The following is a 20,058-nucleotide window of genomic DNA, read 5'->3' on the forward strand; positions in this document are numbered from 1 at the left end:
AATTTCATGTTCTTTCAAATTCTAGGCTTGTTTTCTTTCTTTACACTCATTTGTGTCAACTCTGGGAGATTTTTTTTTTGGGGGGGGTCTCTTTTAAATTCTAAGGCAAGTTGCATGTGAAGAGTACTGTCCAAGGAAAAATCAAAAAGCAGTATTACAGCAAATCCTGATTCTTTAGGGTATATCTATCTATCTATCTATCTATCTATATCTCAGATAGTGTTCTTTATAAATAGACACAAGGAATTCACTGGATGAATGAGGGAGCCCATGGGACCAGAGAGAAGATGAAGACGTGAAAGAAGAGAAGCAGAGGGGGACCTGGGACATCAGTAATGAGGGCTAATAGACAGTCAGGACAGTCAGGACACTGTCCTCATTTGAAAGGGACAGTCATGGAAGGGGTCAACTATTTTGTCTACCACTCAAGATTTGAATGTTTGAGTGGAGAAAACGTCATATCTCCCTATCCATGAGCATGGAATCTCCTTCCATTTATTTAGGTCTTTAATTTCACTCGGCAAGGTCTTTGTGGATTTCAGAACACACATTTCGTCCTACACACATCCTGTTATCTCTGTATGATGCTTTTCATGTTCTGCTAAAGGTATTGCTAACTTCATTTTCTAATTGTTTGCTGCTAGTATGAAACAACTGATTTTTGTATCTTGTATCTATCAAGAGCTTTGAAGGCTCTGAGATTTTACCCTACTTAAAAACAGCTTTCGAGGATGCTGGCAGAAGACATGAGAATACTGGGTCAGAGATAAAGGACAGCTTCTTACTCACAGTGGAATCAGAGAATCAGCTTCTGGTTCCCCAAGCCCTGCTTTCTAGAAGGCAACGTGAGGAGGAACCACTGATGCCTGCACATGAAGTGCAGTGTCCTGCAGAAGAGGAAACCCAAGCTTAAAGAACAGGATTCTTGGCCAATGAGCAGTAAGCCTGCCTGAACTTTGGCCCCAAAGGAGACATTTTTATCATCCCGAATAATAAACCTACCCTTTGCTCTAGAGGAAGACATTATCCAATGCTGTTCACTCTAAATGTGTGTGTGTGTCTGTGTGTGTGTACCTCCTTGAAGAGAGCCTAGAACAAAGACAGTCAGTGCCCCTCCTTGTAAGACAGACAGAAACATGAGAGACCTAGGAAGAATCCTCTCCTGACAGTATCTTGTGATCTTGCTAAACTCATTATTAGCCTTAGGAGCATGGCAGGGGGAAAGGGAGATTTCTTTAATTTTTAATGTATATGATCATGTTGATTATAAATAAAGATGATTTTCCTTCTTCCTTTTTAATATTTCTCATATTTCTTTTCATGTAATATTTTATTCATTTATTAGAGAAAGAGAGCACAAATTGGTTATGGGGCAGAGGGAGAAGTAGACTCCCTACTGAGCAGGGAGCCTGACATGGGGCTCCATCCTGAGATCCCGGGATCATGACCCTAGCTGAAGGCAGATGTTTAGCCAACTGAGCCACCCAGGCGCCCCAATAATTTTCCTGTTCTAATTGCATTGCCTAGAACCTCCAGTACAATGTCAAACAAAGATAGTAAGGGAGGACATTCTTGTTCTCAATCTTAGCAGAACTGAGGCCACTCTTGATCCTTTTTTCTTTTCTTTTTTTTTTCCTAAGAAGAAGCAGGGAGCCAGAGGGAGAGGGGAACAGAGAATCTCAAGCAGGCTCTATGCCCAGTGAGTAGCCGATCTCATAACCCTGAGATCATGACCTGAGCGGAAATCAAGGTCAGATGCCTAACCGACTGAGCCACCCAGGCACCTGACTCTTAGTCTTAGTAAGTATTTTTCATATTGCCCTTTCCCAGATAAGAGTTCCTTCAATTCCTAGTTTGCTGAGTTTTTTTCCTTGAATGAGGGTTCTGTTTTTGTCATGTTCTTATCTATACCTCTAGAGAAGATAAAATTCCTTTAAGTATTAATGTGGTAGATTACACTGAACTTTTTAAATATTAAGGGAGGGTCCTATTCCTACAATAAGGTGCATATAGTCACGACGCATTCTCCTTGTATATATTGTTGATTTGTTTTTTTTAAGATTTTATTTATTTATTTGACAGAGATCACAAGCAGACAGAGAGGCAGGCAGAGAGGGAGATAGAGGGAAGCAGGCTCCCCACTGAGCAGAGAACCCGATGTGGGACTCGATCCCAGGACCCCGAGATCATGACCTGAGCCGAAGGCAGCGGCTTAATCCACTGAGCCACCCAGGCGCCCCTGATTTGGTTTTATATTAAGAATTTTACATCTATTTTTTTGAGTAGTGTGCTGTAACTTTCTTTTTAGTAACACATGGTTGGTTTTGCTATCAGAGTAATAATGACCTCATAAATATGTTGGCAATCTTCGTTCCTCCATTTTCTGAACGTTTGTGTCAAGTTAATTTTTTAAAAATATTTTAAAAGGTTGGTAAAATCCACTTATAAAGCCATCTATACTGGAATTTTCTTTATGGGGAGGTTTTTTTTACTCATAAACTTAATTTCTGTAGATACTGGGTGATTCACATTTCCTGTTTCTTGTGGTCAGTTTTGGCAACTTGTGTCTTTCAAGAAAATGTGTCCATTTAAGTTCAATTCCTGAGAATGTTAATGTTCCAGACTGACCCTGACCTTCCCCTATCAAAGGTGCCCTTGTCTCCAACAATCCACCCTCTCACTAGCTAACTAGGACTTACCCTTCGGAGCTCTGCCATCATTTCCTGAGTGTGGGACTTCCCATGTGGGGCCAATGCATGTCTTGGGTTTGGGGGTGGATCTCCCAGCTGCTTGCTTCCATGGCACCGGTAATCTCTTTCTTAATAGTCCTTCCATTTGTACGTCTGCCTTCCCAATCAACTACTGGCCCACTGTTTTGCTTATCACGGTATCCCAGCACTTCGCAGAGAGCTGGCACAAGACAGACATTCGATAAGAGTACTTACCAGAATTAAATAGAATATGACTTAAATGGAGAGAACTGACTTGTTTTACAGAACATCGCACAGGGGACCAACAAAGTCATGAGAGCTGCTTAAGGTCACCATGTTCCTGGCAAGGCCACAGAGAAGACAAGCAGTGGAGTGGTTCCCAGCCATACTTGTCCTGAGGGATCCTGCTTGTTTGTTCCACTCAAGGCTCGGCGCAGGCTGGGGCCTGGGTACCCTAACTCACTGCCGATGCCCCAGGACGTGTAGGGGTCGGTGGAAGAGTTCAACAAAGGTCCCAACGAGCGAAAGGAGGAGAATTTTAAATGCCACTGTAAAAATTCTCACAGGGGAAGGATGTTTTAAGGATGCCCTCGCTTTAACCCCGAAAGGCTTCTCCATGGGTGCAAGCAGGAGTACGTTTGCCAAGTAACCTCCGAGACTCTAACTGCTTCCAAACTGGGAAACTGAGGCCCAGGAGGCAGAGGGAGGCGTCCTCTGGTGCCAGCAGAGACCCAGAACCGTGGCCTGACTCTTCCCCGCGGTGGTCTTCTCGGCTTCTGCTGTGCGCGGGCCGGGGTCGGCACCGGGAAGGATGGGGGCGGAGGCGTGGGGGGGGGGTCCGGACCCCCGGGGTGTCAGGGAACCCGGCAGCACGCGGGGCACGCCTGGGTGTCTGGGAAGCCGGAGGGCGGGTCCGGGCGGCGGAAGCGACCAGGGCGCCCGATTCAGCAGCGCCGCTGCTGCCTCCCCCGCGCCGCCCGGGGCTGCGATCGCGCTTTGCCCGGCAGCGGAGCGGGGCCTCCCTCGGCGCGGGCTAGGGGATCGCCCGCAGGAGTCGCCGCGTGCGTCTCGCAGTCCCCGGCCCGGCGCACACTTCCTTGTCCGCGAACCTCAGACGTGTCGTCTCGCGAGGCTCAGCCGCCCGCCGAGGCCTCGTCCCCGCCGCGCTGCGGCAGGAACCCGGGCCCTGCGCTCCAGCCCGGCGTCGCTCCCGCTGCTCTGCCCGGCCGCCGGCCCGCGCCGCCGGGGGTGGGGAGCGAGGTGAGCGCCGGGAGAGCCTGGCACGTGGAGCGGGGGAAGGGGTGCTTCGGGGAACCGTGTTTACCCGCGGGGACGCCCCGGGGGTCGGGGCCGCTGGCTGTCCTCCGGCACTGGGTATGCGGGCTTGCCTCTGGACAGACCGGGAATTCGGGAATTCGGCGAGGAGCGATGATAACCTATTTTACCGAACTTGAGCCACGAGCCGGCATTAGTTCTAGGTAGCTCCTCCGTTCATAGCCTCCCTGCTGCCCTGCGGTTTTACACGCCTCCGCAGATGGCAAAGCTGGCTTGGAAAGCGGAGGAGCTCACAGCCGCGGGCAGGAGACCACCCTCTCCTGGCACCTGTGCTTTGCCAGGCCCTGGAGCTCTGCAGGGTGCCTGCTTTTGGGAGACCCTCAGTCATCCTCCTCTTGGCCCCGACCCTCCCTCGATCACCAAGTAATCTCGGGCCCTTTAGCCCTGTTGACAGCAATCACTGCAAGACCCCTGGGACTCTGGGCTCTATTTGCTTAAGTCAGAACATTTTCCCCCTGGGGTTTTGAAATTGAGGTCAGCAAGAATGGAAAAAGAACGCTGGCGGCTCCGCAGGCTGCAGAATGAAAAAGTCCCATAAATGTAAAACAAGGGAAAGCAGCTATATGTTACCCCATATAAAAGTAGCAAGCCTAGCCTCTGGCCCCGAAGAGATCTTTAACAGGATTTACTTGCTGAAGCCGTTGGACTTACGGTTACAACTAGTAAGAGACATAGGAAATGGTGAATATATAGACATAAGGGAAGGGGGAGCCAAGAATGGGAAGGACCGCTAGACTACCAGTTCAGTTCTGCTGCGTTTCTGAATGCTGAATGTGGGCCCTGAATACTTTTGTCCTTTTGCAGATGTTCACTCTGCCTCAGAAGGAATCCAGGGCACCTGCCACCTGCCCGGGCCCAACCTCCATCCAGGATCTGGACAGTAACTCTGGGGATGATCTGGAAAGAGAATGCTCCAGAAAACCAGACCGGAAGCTGCCAGAGGACTGTGGAGCCATGTTGTCCTCGGACAGCTTCTGCTTGTCCTCGAGAGGAAGAGTCATTAAGTGGTTCTGGGACTCGGCAGAGGAGGGCTACAGGACCTACCACATGGACGAGTATGATGAGGATAAGAACCCCAGTGTGAGTGAGACCCCTGTGCCCACTGGAGCCCAAGGAAAGACTGCAGGGTGGGATGCTCTGCCTTGACCAAGAAGTTGTTCTAGATGCTGGGGTTGCAACTGTGAGCAAAAGCAAAATTCTTGCCTTTGTGGAGTTTTTGTTCTAGAAGGGGAGGCAGATGGGGAACAGAAAAAAAAAAAATCCCTATAATGATAATAAGTGCTATAGAGAAAATAAAGCAGAGTAAAGAGGATAGAGAATGATGAGGTGGTCTGGGGATGTTGCTGTTTTATGTAAGGTGGTCACAGAGGGCCACTTTCCTAAGGTGACAATTCGAGTGGAGACCTGAGGAAAACAAAAGATTATATTAGTTACCTGGTGCTTGTAACAAATTACCTCAGATTTCAGCAGTTTAACAAATGCATTTCATAATTTCTGGGGTTCAGGCTCTGGGTGGGTGCCACAGGCTCAGAATCATCTGTGAACCTGCATTGAAGCCATGGTTGTAGTCTCGTCTTAGGCTTGACGTGGTCGGGGGCTGGGAGAGGATTGCTTCCAGGCTTGTTGGTGTGCGTGTTGGAAGGCTCCAGTCCCTCATCACATGGGAATCTCCACAGACTGCTATGTGACATGGCAGCTGGCTTCCCGGGGCAGGCGCTCTGAGAGAGAAGGAGACACCATGAGTACCCAGGATGGAAGCCAGGGACTTTATAACCTATTCTTGCAAGATATCCCATCTGCATATCTTGTTTGTCAGAAGTGGGTCAGTAGGTCCGACCCACACTCATGGGAAAGGGATTACACAAGGGTGTGGATACCAGGAGGTGGGGATGCTCCCTGGGAGCCATCTTGGAGGCTGCCTCTCCCAGGGAGCCCTGCAGATACCTGGGGCAGGGAATGTTCCAGGCGGAGGGAACAGCCAGTGCAAAGGCTCCAGGGTGAATCTGTGCTTGATGGGTTCAAGGGACAGCACGGGGCCACGACGGCTGGAGTGAAGCCCCTCGACTGGCAGGGGACGAGGTCAGAGAGATCAGGTGGTGGCCTGGAGATGAAGAGTGTGGGCATTATGGGACGCAGACAGGCTTCTGGTTTGGGACACAGCACAGTGGAAGGCGTTGGGAGGAGGAGCAGTATGATCTGATTTTGGCTTTCAGAAGAGGCCTGGGGCTTAGGCTGCTGTGTGGAGGTCAGGGTGAGTGTAGGCTGGCAAGGGAGGAGGGAAGCCATTGCAAGAAGGGAGACAAGGGGGCGCCTGGGTGGCTCAGTGGGTTAAGCCTCTGCCTTAGGCTCAGGTCATGATCCCGGGGTCCTGGGATTGAGCCCCGCATTGGGCTCTCTGCTCAGCGGGGAGCCTGCTTCCCTTCCTCTCTCTCTGCCTGCCTCTCTGCCTACTGTGATCTCTCTCTGTCAAATAAATAAGTAAAAATCTTTAAGAAGGGAGACAAGAAGCTCTGGCGGCTCAACAGGGGTCTTCACCGTGGAGGTGAGATGAGGTTGGGCTGTACATTTTTTTTTTTTAAGATTTTATTTTGACAGAGATCACAAGTAGGCAGAGAGGCAGGCGGGGGAGGGGGGAGCAGGCTCCTCACTGAGCAGAGAGCCCGATGCGGAGCATGATCCCAGGACCCTGGGATCATGACCTGAGCCAAAGGCAGAGGCTTTAACCCACTGAGCCACCCAGGTGCCCCTGAACACGTATTTTGAAGGTAGGAGCAACAGGATTTGTGGACAGATTAGCTGTGAGCAGAGGAGCCTACTGCTCTGTTCCTCAGTGAGTAAAGGAGCCATGCCTTTTATTGGTCAGAACACTGGTTCATTCAAGCTTGGCTTCCATATCCTGCCTCCTTCCTCATTGTCCCAATACCACAGGGGTCAAGGGGTTAGAGAGCATGAGTCTCCCTGGGGACTCTATGGGCGGCTTGAGTTGTGCCTTCACCACTCCCGCTCCTATGAGTGGGTGCCTCATGGGGTGGGATCAAGGTGGTGTGTGGTTGCACACGGTCTCCCAGGGGACCATTTCTGCAGCCCCAGAGCCCTTCCTGCTCCGCATGTATCCTTGTTCCTGGTCCTCCCGGAGCACTGCTTTACTTTGTACCTTGTTTTGTACCACAAACATGTATCGGGTCCTACTAAGTGATGGTTTCTTGGGCATGCATCCCCTTCGGGGACCTTCCCATCCAGTGGGGGACACAAAGCATATCCGTCTGTCCTTGTGACCCGGGCAGAGAGTGAGCAGTGCTCTACAGGGGGACAGACCATGAGGTTTGTGTTCCAGAAGAAGGAAAGATCCTTTCTAGTGGGGGTTCTGGGGAGGTTTCCTGGAGGAGATGGCCTTTGAACAGAGCTTTAGAAATGGGAAGATGGACCAGGTTGCTGAGAGGAGGTGGAGCTCAACAAGGCTAAGGAAGGGGGTTTGGGAGGGTGCGATCGTTCCCGCTTTGCTTTTCTGCCTCCGTGTGCATTTCAGGCCTTCCCTTTGGGACCGCTTGGCTATGCTCACTCTGCCTCCCTGTCTCTCTCTCCAGGGCATCATTAATTTGGGCACCAGTGAAAACAAACTCTGCTTTGACCTGCTCTCCAGGCGGGTAAGTCCCGTACATGTCTGGGAGCCATCAGCAGCTCCCAGGGCCCGTCTGCGCTTGGACTTCCTGGAAGGCTTCCCTGACCAGAGTCTGCCCCTTGCCTCTGCAGTGCTGGCCTGAGAGTCCTCTCACCCCGGTTCCAGATCTGCCTCAGGGACAACTTTCTCTGTGATCTTGGGCCAGTCACTTCCCTATTCTGGTCCTGCTTTACCTCTTCCCATAATCAGTCCCTCCTGCTGGCTGGGTCCTGCTATCCCAGCAGGATGGCGGTGGTGAGGGGACACTCAGTGGGGTGTGGTCAGCATTTAACAACTGCCTCTGGGGTAGGGAGGACTCTGATTTGTAGATTTTGCCAATTCTCATAGTGTAAATACTCCTGGCGGATTTCAAGCCACGGATGTGACGTCCTTGCACACAGAGTTGGGAAAAAGGTTTGTAGTGTCCCCGCCATGCAGACGCAAAGATGGAAATAACTTCAAGAATACATATAGACATGGGGCGCCTGGGTGGCTCAGTGGGTTAAGCCGCTGCCTTCGGCTCAGGTCATGATCTCAGGGTCCTGGGATCGAGTCCCACATTGGGCTCTCTGCTCAGCGGGGAGCCTGCTTCCTCCTCTCTCTCTGCCTGCCTCTCTGTCTACTTGTGATCTCTCTCTGTCAAATAAATAAATAAAATCTTAAAAAAAAAAAAAGAATACACATAGACATGCAGTAACATAGGGACGCCTGCGTGGCTCAGTCCATTAAGCGTTTGCCCTCTGCTCAGCTCCTGATCCCAGGGTCCTAGGATAGAGTCCCGCATTGGGCTTCCTGCTCAGTGGGGAGCCTGCTTCTCCCTCTGCCTGCCGCTTCTCCCTCTGCCTGCCGCTCCCCCTGCTTGTGCATATGCTCTCTCTTTCTCTGAGAAATAAATAAAATCTAAACAAAATGTAGTAACATAATCAGAAGCAGTGATATTTTAGTTACTACGTTTGTTTTTAATGTAATTTACTTATTTATACATTGGCATAATTTAATTTTTTTTAATGGTTTTTTTTTTTTTTTTAAACACAGCATGTAAAATTCCTGGAAATGTAATAAACAGATTTCTTGAGCTGGTCTGAGCCATTTCTAGCAAACCACTGAAAATGCCTGATAGATGTGTCTCCCAGGGCCACAGACTCCAAGTTTGGGACGCACACCCCAAAGGAACTTATTTCTGAGGGTGACAAATCCAAGACCCAAGGGGAGAGGGGTATAGGAAGGGGGCTCAAGATGCCTGTCCTATCCAGCCAGTTCCCTGCTGTACTGTCCAACAGAAGTAAAATGTGAGCCATGTATGTAATTTAAAATTTTCTATTAGATAAGTAAAAAGAAACTGGTAAATTCATCTTAGTAATTAATGTATTTTATTTACCTCCATCTGTTGAAAATAGGACTGTTTCAACATGTAATCAATCTAAAAAATTAAGATATGTTACATACTGTTTTCATATCACGTTTTTCAAATCCAGTGGGTCTTAGTTCCGACCAGTCGCATTCAAGGTGCTCAAGGGGCACACGTGGCTGTGGCCTTCCCACTGGACGGTGTGGCTCTCTGGGCGGCAGGACAGACGGGAAGGGTTGGAGTCATATACAAGTGGCTGACTGCCCTTCTTCTTTTGGTCCACTCCCTAAGACTTCTGCCTTTCTTTGACATTGTGTCTGTGATGCCCTGGGACTTACTAACCCAGTGCCTGGTCAGGGTGGGGGTGGTGTAAAAAGGCCACACTTTCCAAAGCGTAAAGTTGAGCTGAGCCCATGGGAACACAATGACTCGAGTCCCTCCAGAAGTTGGAGCAAACTCCAAGGGGATGGCACCCAATTCTGGGACCCCTTCTGTCACCCCAGGGAGCAGCTGAGTAGCATAGTCTCCTATCACTGCTTCTACCAATTCACCCCTCTGGGTTATTTATGTATTTATTTATTCAAGAGATTTCTTTATTTATTTGAGAGCACACGCACATGCAAACACGGGGAGGGGCAGAGATAGAGAGGGCGAATCTCAAGCAGACTCCCAGCTGAGCAGGGAGCCCGACATGGGGCTCGAACTCACAACCCTAAGATCATGATGCAAGTGGAAATCAAGAGTCAGATGCTTAACCGACTGAGCCACCCAGGTGCCCCCACTCCTCTGGGTTTTTTAGATGGCAGTGTTGTAAAAAGAGCACTGGATTAGGAGTCCGACCTTCTTCTAGCAAGTGGCAGAGCCGAGGGTTTTGCCTCGGCTCTGCCACTTGCTAGCTCCGTGACATTGGCGGAGTCACCTCACTTTCTGGAGCCTCGGTTCCTCCTCTGCAAAACGGGCAGGAGAAGGCTGTGCCCGTGCTGCCTCTTCCCTCATTTCTCTGATGAGCAGACCAAGCCCAGGCTTTCGTGGTGGGGGCCGTGTGGATGTGGGTGGAAGTGCCGTGCTGGCGGTCACCACGAGGGTGTATGGCGCTCAACCCGCCCTTCCCTCTGTCCCCAGCTGAGTCAGAGCGACATGCTGCGGGTGGAGCCGTCCCTGCTGCAGTACCCCGACTGGAGGGGACATCTGTTGTAAGTAGCTGCCGCAGGCCGGTGGTTCCCAGCCCGGGAGGTGATCTTGCTCCCAGGGGACATAGGACATCTAGAGACACTTTTGCTTGTCCCAGCTGGGAAGGGGCTCTTCAGGCATTTACTGGGTAGTGGCCAGCCCCCACAACAAAGAATTATCCCTCCCCGGATGTGACTGTGGCAGGTGGAGAAAGCCTGCCTTGGGCTGAGGGCCATCCTGGAGGTCTGGCAATCATGGGGTTTCCTGGAGTGTTTGTGGGGTACTAGGGCCTCTGCGGGTCTCACCACAGCTTGGGAGCTCCCTCACTTGCTTCCATGGGTCTGAGGCAGGCGGAGGGCCTTTAGGCATGGAGTCCTTCTCCCTGCTCTCACAGTAGTTTTAGAGGAAGCAGGATCATCTTCGGGGGCTGCTGGTGGGGGCATTTTCCTCCTGGTCCGATGGAGCGAGTTAAATAATGCTAATTGGAGCTGGTACTTAGTGAGCACTTGCTGGGGGCGGCTGCTGTCCCAGGAGCTTCGTGGCCAAGCAGGACTGGATTCCAAAGCATTCGTTCCTAGGTAATGAGGATGGTGGGCCCTGGAGACAGCCCACTGCCTTGAGTGTGGGCTCTGCACTTACCAGCAAGTGACTTATCTCCTTCAAGCCTCAGTTTCTTTATCTGTAAAATGGGAATAATAACAGCATCTCAGGATTGTTATAAAGATTAAATGAGTAAAATTCCCCACGTAATTCCTGCATGATGGAAATGGTCCAACCATGACTCTGATGATAGTTACCATTATGATAGCATTACTGTTACTAGCTAGATCTATGTGTAGGTGGAGTGTTACTTTTCATATCCCTGAGGCCAGCAGATTAAGGGGGTCGGGTGTCCTAGAACTACAGAGAATGCAAGTGTCCGTGTGTGGGTAGTGATGGGGCAGGGGACTGGTAGGCCCTGCGACGTGGAGGCCACGTGGAGGCCACGTGGGAAACCAGAGAAGGGTGGTGGCAGCTGTGTGAAGATTCACCGGGGGAGCTCTGGGACAGACCGTGGGCTGGGGATCCTCTGGCAAACACTGATCATCTCTCGGTCTGATCTCTAGCCTCCGGGAGGAAGTGGCCAGATTCCTGTCTTTCTACTGCAAGAGCCCCAACCCCCTTAAACCAGACAATGTGAGTCGCCCCCTCCTCTGCTCTCCCCTGTTCTTCTACCCACCTCCCCCAATTTTGACTGGGCAAGGGTAGGGTGGGCGTGGGATCTGCCTTCCACTCGATTTTGGGCTGTTTCCAGGTAGAATTAGGAGCACCCCTGCCCTTTGTCTTCCTCATTCTAAATATTGAGGACATAATTTGGTTACAGTTTCTGCTCCAGTTTGTTCAGTGCTCCCTCCTTGCCTCCGTACCTTCAGGCAAGACTCTCTGAGTGACCCGCTCCTTCTTCTTGTTCTGTTGATCCAGAGAGGGGCCCAAAGGATAAGCAACACAGGCACTTGGCTGTCAGTCAGGAGAGGCCTTTGGCTTCCTCTGGTGGCTTTGCTGTGACTGAGCCACAGAGGGCACCAAGTTGGGACCGGGCCCCCCTTCCCTGCTAGCCTGGGTACAGCTGTAGGTCCTTGCTCCCGCCTGGATGGGTACTCATCTTTGTCAACATGGATGTGTCACCTGCAGGTGGTTGTCCTGAATGGCTGTGCCTCTCTCTTCTCTGCTCTGGCCACGGTGCTGTGTGAGGCAGGGGGTAAGTGACCCATGGCGTGCTCAGCTTTGGGGGCTGCCCTATGCCTGCAGTGCCCACAGTTGCCTGTCTTTGTGGCCTGTGTCAGAATGCCTTTGGCCATAGCCAACTATGCGGCTGCAGGGTGCTTAACAAGGGGCTTGACCGAATGTCCGGTCAAGATACCCGGATGTCCATAGTTTCAGAGGAGGTCAACATGATGCCGGGGTTTGGGGCTTGTCTCTGTGATGACCTTGGTTTTTCCTTTCATGTGCTGGCTGTCAGTGGGTCCAGAAGGAAGGGAGAAAGGGAAAGGTTGTGCCTTGCCTGTGTCTTTGTTTTATTGGGAGGGGGCAGGAGAGATACTCTTTCCCAAAGAAAGTCCCAGCGGAGCTCCCCTTGTGTCTTAGTGGCCAGCACTGCTGCACAAACCCATTCTCAGAGCAGCCCCAGGCAGAGGGGATAAGTTTGGTTGACTTCAACCAAACACGGTTCCTCCCTAGGGGCTGGCAGAAGGCCCGGTTTCCTCAGACTTATTGCTGGTCATTTCTGGGAAATCTGGTGCTCTATTAGCCAGAAAATTGGAATGGCTGGTGAGTAGGCAGCCAGCAGTGTCCCTCAGGATCCACAGTGGATCTGAAAGCAGGTCCCGATCAGGGCTCCTTGTCACCAGAACAGAGGCCCCCTCACGTCAGCTTCGCTAACAGGGATTCTGGGTGATAATTACTGACCGTGTGTTATGTTGCGGGCACAGCCTAAGGCTTTACACATAGGCCTGTTTAATCCTCACTTCTCGCCTCTGAGGTGGGTTCTGTGCCGTCCCCACGTCCCAGATGAGGACATTAGGGCACAGGGGCTTACGTGATTTGTCAAATTCACATACAGAGATAGGACCCAGGATTTGAACCATAAGAAGAAGATTCATCGCAAGGATAGGATAGGCGATTTCCTACCTGTTCTCCAACAGCCAAGAACGGGGTCAGTGTCACACTGTCCACCTCTCACAGGGGTAGGCAGTTCCCTCCTCCTCCCCTCTGTATCTGTGAACCTCTCTCTGGACCTTCCTCAACTCCACCCGCTCATGACCTTTCTGCTCAGGTGTAGGTGCTCTCCTCACGGGCATCTGTGCTTCCTGGAGCAAGTCGTGAGAGAGAGCCTGTGCCGGGTTTCTGGCCAGCCAGTACCTTGGCTCCCTCGGGTCCCTCATTTCCCTCCGGTCCACTCCCCGTGGCTGGGCTGGGGAACATGTAGGACAAAGCTGCCCCTTCTGGAGCTGTGAGTGGGGTGGGCCGGGGGAAGGGAGGGCGGCTTGCCCACACATACCCTTCAGAACTGGAGGGACACCTGCCTCTGCCTCAGGGTAGACCTTGGAGGTCATCAGTACTCCCCCATTCATAGCTAGAATGTTCCACACGACGTGCTTCCCCACCAGATGGCCTCAGCCTTGTGTTTGAATGTCTCCAGGGAGAGAGAACCCACTCGTCCTGAACACACTCTCTCTCTCTCTGGGCAGTTCTGCCTGCTGTCCCGTTTGTCCATCTGTCGAGCCCAGATCACCCCGCAGCTTCAACTCCCGGGATCCTGGTCTGTCCTTGGAGTGAGCCAGCACATGGGGTGCTTCAGAGGGGCCCTCCGAGGTTCAGTGTCCTCATCGGGAGAGTGAGGGTGACAGGAGTACTGACGTCACAGAGCTACTGTGAGGACCAAATGAGATGACACACAAATGTTTATGTTTAGCCCAGTTCCCAGCACGTAGTAAGTGTTCAGTAAATGTCAGCTACTGATGATCAGAGAAGGGGCTCATCTCAGTGGATCCAGGTGTTAGAGCTTGGAAGTTGAGAGTTGGAGTGTACACCTGGGGTTCCCCAAAAACATGGAAGTCTGGGGAGGCAGAGTGGAGCCTGTGGGTGACGGGGGCCTGGGGTGATCTGGCCGGAGGATGACAGGCCCTGAACCATTCCTTCCCTCAGAAGCATTCCTGATCCCCGCACCTTACTATGGGGCCATCACACAGCACGTCTATCTCTATGGCAATGTCCGGCTGGTATGTGTCTATCTGGACAGTGAGGTAAGAGTTCTTCCTCTCTGTGAGTTTGAGGGCAGACGTGGGAGGGAGTCCATGCCAGCGTCACGGCTGCAAGGAGGGTAGAGCCCTCTGTTGCCCACGGTGGTCCATACCTGGGTTTCCCTGGGGCTCCCCAGGTCCCGGCTCTGAGATCTGTGGGTCAGAGTAGAAGCCAAGGGCAGCCGCAAGGACACTCCATCAAAATAGTGGGGTGAGGAGGGGACAGAGCAGACCTCAGCGTGTAACTTCTTGAACCCCAATCAGAAGGTCTCTGGGGCCTCTTCCCGACTGAGAGTGCTGAGCTGTCCCTGATGTGATGGCATGGCCGACAATGAGGGGAGGGACCCTGCCGGGGTTTTTTCAGAGACTGTTCCAAGGAGGCTAGAGATGACTGTTAGGAGAGGCCCCAGAAGCTCAGATTCGGGGGAATCACGGAACTGGGCCCGTGGCTTTTCTCCCTCTTTTTCCAGGTCACTGGGCTGGACACACGTCCATTCCAGCTCACCGTGGAGAAGCTGGAGATGGCCTTGCAGCGAGCCAATTCTGAGGTCTGGGGGTCCAATCAAACCCAAGGCTGGGAGGGGTGGGTCTGGGCAGGGCACAGGCTTCTGGTGGCTGATCTCGTCCTGGGTGTGGGGTTAGCAACCCCTGGTGGGGTTGGGGTGTCAGATGGCCCCAGGGAACCATTCTGGGGGTCCATTAGGAGCCTACCAGTGGAGGGTCTTCCCACTAGAGAAAGATTCTGAGACCAGTGGGAACTCGATGAACGCCCCTACCCCTGCTCCAACTGACTTCAGTCAGGGAGTCGAGTGTGGAGCTTAGTGGTGTGCCGTTCAGCAGTCTCCCTGGTGATCCGAGGACCTGATTCCCCTGTCGCATCCCTCTTTGAGGGGATCTTCTGAAGAAAGGCAGAAATAAGGGTTACTTCTCCCGTGGTTCCTTTCCAGTTTGTGGCCAGTACGGTCACACATGCCTCCTGTAGGAATCTGAGAGTGCAAACCCCCGCCCATTGTTCTGCCAACAGAGGCAGCCTTCACTGGCATTTGGGCCTCTTGCCTCTGGGCTTTGTTCTCTGCCTCTGTTTTCTTTCCTGGCTGACACGTTTGCACGTATGCCATCTGCTGCAGATTCGTAATTCTCTGCCCTTACCTGCTTCACGCTGGGTCCTGAACACGTTCCCATCCCAGCTCCCCCGGATCCCACCCAGCCGCCGGCCCCATTCAGTGGGAGCGTGTGGCTCTGGCCTTCGGGAGGAGCTGAGTGTTTCCTGCCCCACTGGTGCTTTCAGGGTGTGAAGGTCAAAGGTCTCATCCTCATCAACCCCCACAACCCTCTGGGCGACATCTACTCCCCAGGAGAGCTGCGGGACTACCTGGAATTTGCCAAGAGGTGAGGCACCCCACAGTCACCCACAAAAACATCCTGGCAGATCGGGCTATGGGCGTGGGCCTTGGTATGGACTCTTCTACCCTGTTCACTCTTCTGTGGGCCCCCACCCGCTTTCGCCCTTCCCCAGCACTGGGGTGGGGGGGCAGGGTTTATGGGGGTATTAGGGCTCTCTCTCCCTCTTTCTTTCTAGGACAACAGCTGTCCTACATTGTGCCCCCCAGGGGCCAGGGGCCCTGCTAAGCTCTTCACGTGCTGTATCTCATGCACTCCGCCCAGTCACCCTATTAGTCATCATGTGGTCATGGTCCCCAGGTTGCCGAGCCCTCGAGTGAGGAGTGGAGCCTGATTATTCGAATCTGGATCTGTCTGTACAAACCTGGTTTGCTCTCAGTTGGGCCCTTCTTTTGTGGACGTGCCCGAGGCCTTTGCCTCTCCTCTGAAGTGCTTCAGAAGCCGTCAGCTGCGTACAGAGCTTCCTGTGTGGAGCATTAGACACAGGGAAAGGTGTTTCTGGAACAAAGTTTGGCAGCCCTGGGCCCGACCATGGTCCACTGGGTTTCTGAGTCATTGCTTCCCCACCGCAGGGGACCTATTTGACCTGCAGACTAAGCCGTCTCCTCCCCGGCCCTGCCCCTTCAGGCATGAGCTGCACGTGATGGTGGATGAGGTCTACATGCTGTCCGTGTTCGAGAAGCCGGCGGCCTACCGCAGCGTCCTGAGCCTGGAAGGGTAAGGCTGCCCTGCCCACAGCCACAGGGCCGGCTCTGCCAGCCCCCGGTCCTCCGGCCCCTGGTGGCCCCGCCCACGTGACGTGACCTGTCCCAGGGCAGCTTCCTTCCATCCCCCTGATCTGATCCCACTGTCCCCAGACCCCGTGAGGAGAAGATGGGAGGGCTGGGCTACATCAGGGTTTCTGAGAGCTCCAGGGAGGGGCTGGGCCGTAGGCTTCCTGGGGGTGGAGGGGCTGCGAGGGTGGGAGCTGGCCCCCTGTGCCGTCCGCTCAGCTCCAGAGTGCCTTCAGCTGCGTCCATCCATCCACCCGCTCGCTCGCTCACTCCGCCCATCCTTCTGCAGCCCCAGCCGCGTGCCAAGCACTTCTAGCTGTTGGGGCTTTTTCACTAGATTTAGCCTGAACCAAGAATCTGGGCTGAAAGAGTTTTGGAGACTCTCAGACCAGATCACCCACAGAGTCTATACATGCGGCATTGAGAGACTCTAACTGTTCCTGGTATGTGTTCAGAACTTTGGACCCCGTGAAATCCTTTCCATTGGTTCTCTCAGCGGGTCCTCGCGAGGCTCTGCCAAGCGCACGGTTGCGACTCCTGTTTGTTTATGGAGTAGGACAGTGAGGCGCAGAAAATGAACGACTTGTCACCTCCGCTGTGCCAGACCCTGCTTGGTGCTGGGATATAACAGGGACCGAGAAAGACGTAGGCCCCTCTCAAGCGGAACTTTTATTTCTAGCCAGAAAAAAACATTTTGGAGATTTCATTTAGTTGAAGTAAATGAAAGACTCCACACATGCAGGAAGGAGAGGGAGAGAGAGCCTTAAGCAGACTCATGCTGAGGGCAGAGCCCGATGTGGGGCTCAATCCCACGACTGTGAGAACATGACCTAAGCCTCAACCAAGAGTTGGATGCTCAACCGACTGAGCCAGCCAGGTGGCCCCAGAAAAAACATTTTAGTGGCGAAATACACAGTCATTTGATTGTGGCTGTGACAAGTGCTAAAAAGGAGAAGTCTGGGGAGGCATGAGGGGATCTGCTTGGGGTCCCCAGTGGGCCCAGGCTACTGGGAGTGGTCAGAGAAGGTCTGTTTGAGGAAGCAGAACTTGAGCTGAGCTCTAGATCAGGGATCAGGAAGTATTTTTGGATTAGATGTCGAATAGTTTTAGGCTTTACAGGCCTATGGTCTCTCATTCAACTCTGCCATATGGCATGAAAGCAGCTATAGACATTATGTACATGAAAAAGCATGGCTGTGTTCCAGTAAAGCTTTATTTACAAAAACAGGCTGTGGGCTGGGTTTAGCCTGCAGGCTGTATTTTGCTGACCCTGATGCTAAAGGATGTGTAGGAATTGATGATTCAAAAAGGTGAGACCAGGGCTTCACACAGACACAGAACTAAATTCATCCAAATGTGTATGAGCTTTTGTGGATCTGTGTTGCCTCTGTCCCCACCTGTATTCTCTGCAGGCTGCCTGACCCCCAGAGGACCCACGTGATGTGGGCGACCAGCAAGGTAGGTTCCTGGCTGGCCTCGGGGGTGTCACGGAAGTGGGAGGGCAGAGAGGTGGGTGGAACCAGCTTCCTTGGTGGAGGGCTGGCCACTGCCCAGGGTGCCTTTCTCTGCAGGACTTTGGGATGTCTGGGCTCCGCTTCGGCACGCTCTACACGGAAAACCGGGACGTGGCCACTGCGGTGGCTTCCCTCTGCCGCTATCATGGCCTCAGTGGTTTGGTCCAGTACCAGATGGCACAGCTGCTTCGGGACCGTGGTGACTGTCTGGGCCTGGTCATTTGAGAATGGGGGGTGGAGAGGTTATAGTCAGTTGGGAATGGATCAAGGGTGCTTCTTGCATGAGAAGAATTTGGGGTGGTGTTCGAGAACCCAGTGCCACGGCTGGTTCATAGCCCACTCCGTCACTTCCTGACCATGTGGCACACTACTTCACTTCCCCAAACCTAAGTTCGTGTGATTTATCAATTCGAATAGCACCTGGTATATCATAGGCACTTGGTCAACGTGAACTCATCATTATTAGCTGTGAGCCCTTGAAAAAAGAGAAAGTAGAAGCAACAAAGGGAAAACAGTTATAACGGGAGTATCTCTGCCTACGAGGATCTCAGCTAGTGGGTCTAGATAGCAAAGGGGATCTATAATTGCCACCTTGTAGTGAGCCCTGCTAGATGTTCTCATTGCATCACCTTATTTCCCAGAATCCTAGGATGCAGACATTTCCTGCCTTTCCCCTGGTATTTTATAGATGTGGAAATGATTATACACCTGCTAGAACAGCCAAAATTTAAAACGACCCCATCACATGCTGGTGAGGACGTGGAGCAGCAACTCTCACACTGCTCGCGGATGGAAGGTGTTGTGGCCACTTTGGAAAGCCAAGTTGCTTGCTGAATTAAACCCACACTTACCACGTGGCCCAACAAGCCCACTCCTAAGCTGTTTATCCTCATGGTCGCACAAAACCCTCTGTGTGAAAATTTATAGCTGCTTTGTTCACAATCACTCCAAATGTCCTTCCGTGGGGGAAGGAGGGAACAAAGTGGGGCACATCTGTCCAATGGAGGAGGGCTCCGCGGCGAGGTCCAGGGCAGTCCACAGTAAGCTCAAGGGCATTGTGCTGTGTGAAGGGGGCCAGTCTCCAAGGGTGACATGACTGTATGATTCTACTTCTGTGACACTGTAGAAGAGGCAAGACCAGGTGACAGAGAACTGACAGACCAGTGGTTGTCGGGGGCAGGGAAGTGTCGGGACTATGAATAGCACGAGGGTGCTCTTTGGGGCCAGGGAACTGTTCGGTGTCCTGCCGGCAGGTGGTGGGTTACACAGATAGACACTTGTGTTAAAACTCATCAAAAGGGGGTGGGGTGCCTGGGTGGCGCCGTCAGTTAAGCATCAAACTCTTGGTTTCAGCTCCGGTCACAATCTCAGGGTTGTGAGGTTGAGCCTCGCATTGGGCTCCGCGCTGGGTGTGGAACCTGCTTGAGATTCTCTGTCCCCTGTTCCCTTTGCCCCGTCTGCATGCTCGCTCTATAGCTCTCGCTTTCTCTCACTCTCAGAAAAAAATAAAATAAATAAATTGTTTAAAAACGATTGAAAACCCTCATCAAATGGGACACCAAAGAAAGTTAATAAAAAGCTAAGGATGGGGAGGTGAAGTTGCCCCAGGCCCCACCTCTTGTCAGAGGCCAGGCTGGGATCTGAACAGCAGCCTCTGGGGCTCAGAAGCATCTGTGTGGGAGGGGGCCTTCTGCTAGGATCTGCACCCCGGGGGACCCTGTGTCTGCAGGGCTGGCAGCTGTGAGGCCAGCTACCTGGATTTCCAGTGCTTTCTACCAACAGGGACTATTCCTGTGGACCCCACCCACAGCTGGAGAAAGGATCTTGGCAGCTCATGGCCTTTCTTTTGTCAGCATTTAGATTCGTGGGGCAGCCTGGAGGGTTGGTGAGAGATTTCTTTGTTTGTTTCTCTTTTCCCCCAAACAGACTGGATCAACCAGGTGTACTTACCAGAGAACCATGCCCGGCTCAAGGCTGCCCACGCCTACGTGGCAGGAGAGCTCCGGGCCCTGGGCATCCCGTTCCTGAGCCGCGGGGCAGGCTTCTTCATCTGGGTTGACCTGAGGAAGGTAACACAGGTGGGGCTGCATGGGTGCGGGGTGGGGGGGGCGGGTAGTTGAAGCCTCTCTCCGGCAGGTGAGGGGCAGGGGTGTCTCCTCTCCTACCTGAGCCCCTGCCACCCTCCCAGTTCCTGCCCGAGGCCACCTTTAAGGCAGAAATGCTGCTTTGGCGCCAATTTTTGGACAACAAGGTGCTGCTGTCCTGTGGCCAGACCTTTGAGTGTAAAGAGCCCGGCTGGTTCCGCTTGGTCTTCTCGGACAAGGCCCACCGGCTTCGGCTGGGTAAGCGACCTCCTCTCCTCACCGCAC

At 52.7% G+C, this 20,058-nt stretch overlaps 1 protein-coding gene across 5 annotated transcripts in view; it reads left to right on the forward strand.

Moving 5' to 3' along the window:
• Nucleotides 1-3,621: 3,621 nt before the first annotated feature.
• Nucleotides 3,622-20,058, forward strand: part of ACCS (1-aminocyclopropane-1-carboxylate synthase homolog (inactive)) — a 28,397-nt gene continuing 11,960 nt past the window's right edge. For 2 of the 5 annotated variants that reach the window (XR_009346045.1, XM_059140362.1), the window contains exons 1-14: nt 3,622-3,971; nt 4,851-5,126; nt 7,631-7,690; nt 10,175-10,245; nt 11,329-11,398; nt 11,894-11,960; nt 13,907-14,004; nt 14,472-14,549; nt 15,290-15,390; nt 16,030-16,119; nt 17,588-17,633; nt 17,747-17,888; nt 19,616-19,758; nt 19,878-20,031. Coding sequence is in view for 3 of the 5 variants with exons in the window: in XM_059140362.1 (XP_058996345.1) it covers nt 4,851-5,126; nt 7,631-7,690; nt 10,175-10,245; nt 11,329-11,398; nt 11,894-11,960; nt 13,907-14,004; nt 14,472-14,549; nt 15,290-15,390; nt 16,030-16,119; nt 17,588-17,633; nt 17,747-17,888; nt 19,616-19,758; nt 19,878-20,031 (1,396 nt within the window). In the remaining 2 variants the exon portion in view is untranslated. The remainder of the gene's footprint in view (nt 3,972-4,850; nt 5,127-7,630; nt 7,691-10,174; nt 10,246-11,328; nt 11,399-11,893; nt 11,961-13,906; nt 14,005-14,471; nt 14,550-15,289; nt 15,391-16,029; nt 16,120-17,587; nt 17,634-17,746; nt 17,889-19,615; nt 19,759-19,877; nt 20,032-20,058) is intronic. The other 3 variants (XM_059140378.1, XM_059140380.1, XR_009346046.1) reach the window with 3 other exon arrangements.

Source organism: Mustela lutreola, chromosome 1 (assembly GCF_030435805.1).
Source record: "Mustela lutreola isolate mMusLut2 chromosome 1, mMusLut2.pri, whole genome shotgun sequence".
Taxonomy (NCBI): domain Eukaryota; kingdom Metazoa; phylum Chordata; class Mammalia; order Carnivora; family Mustelidae; genus Mustela; species Mustela lutreola.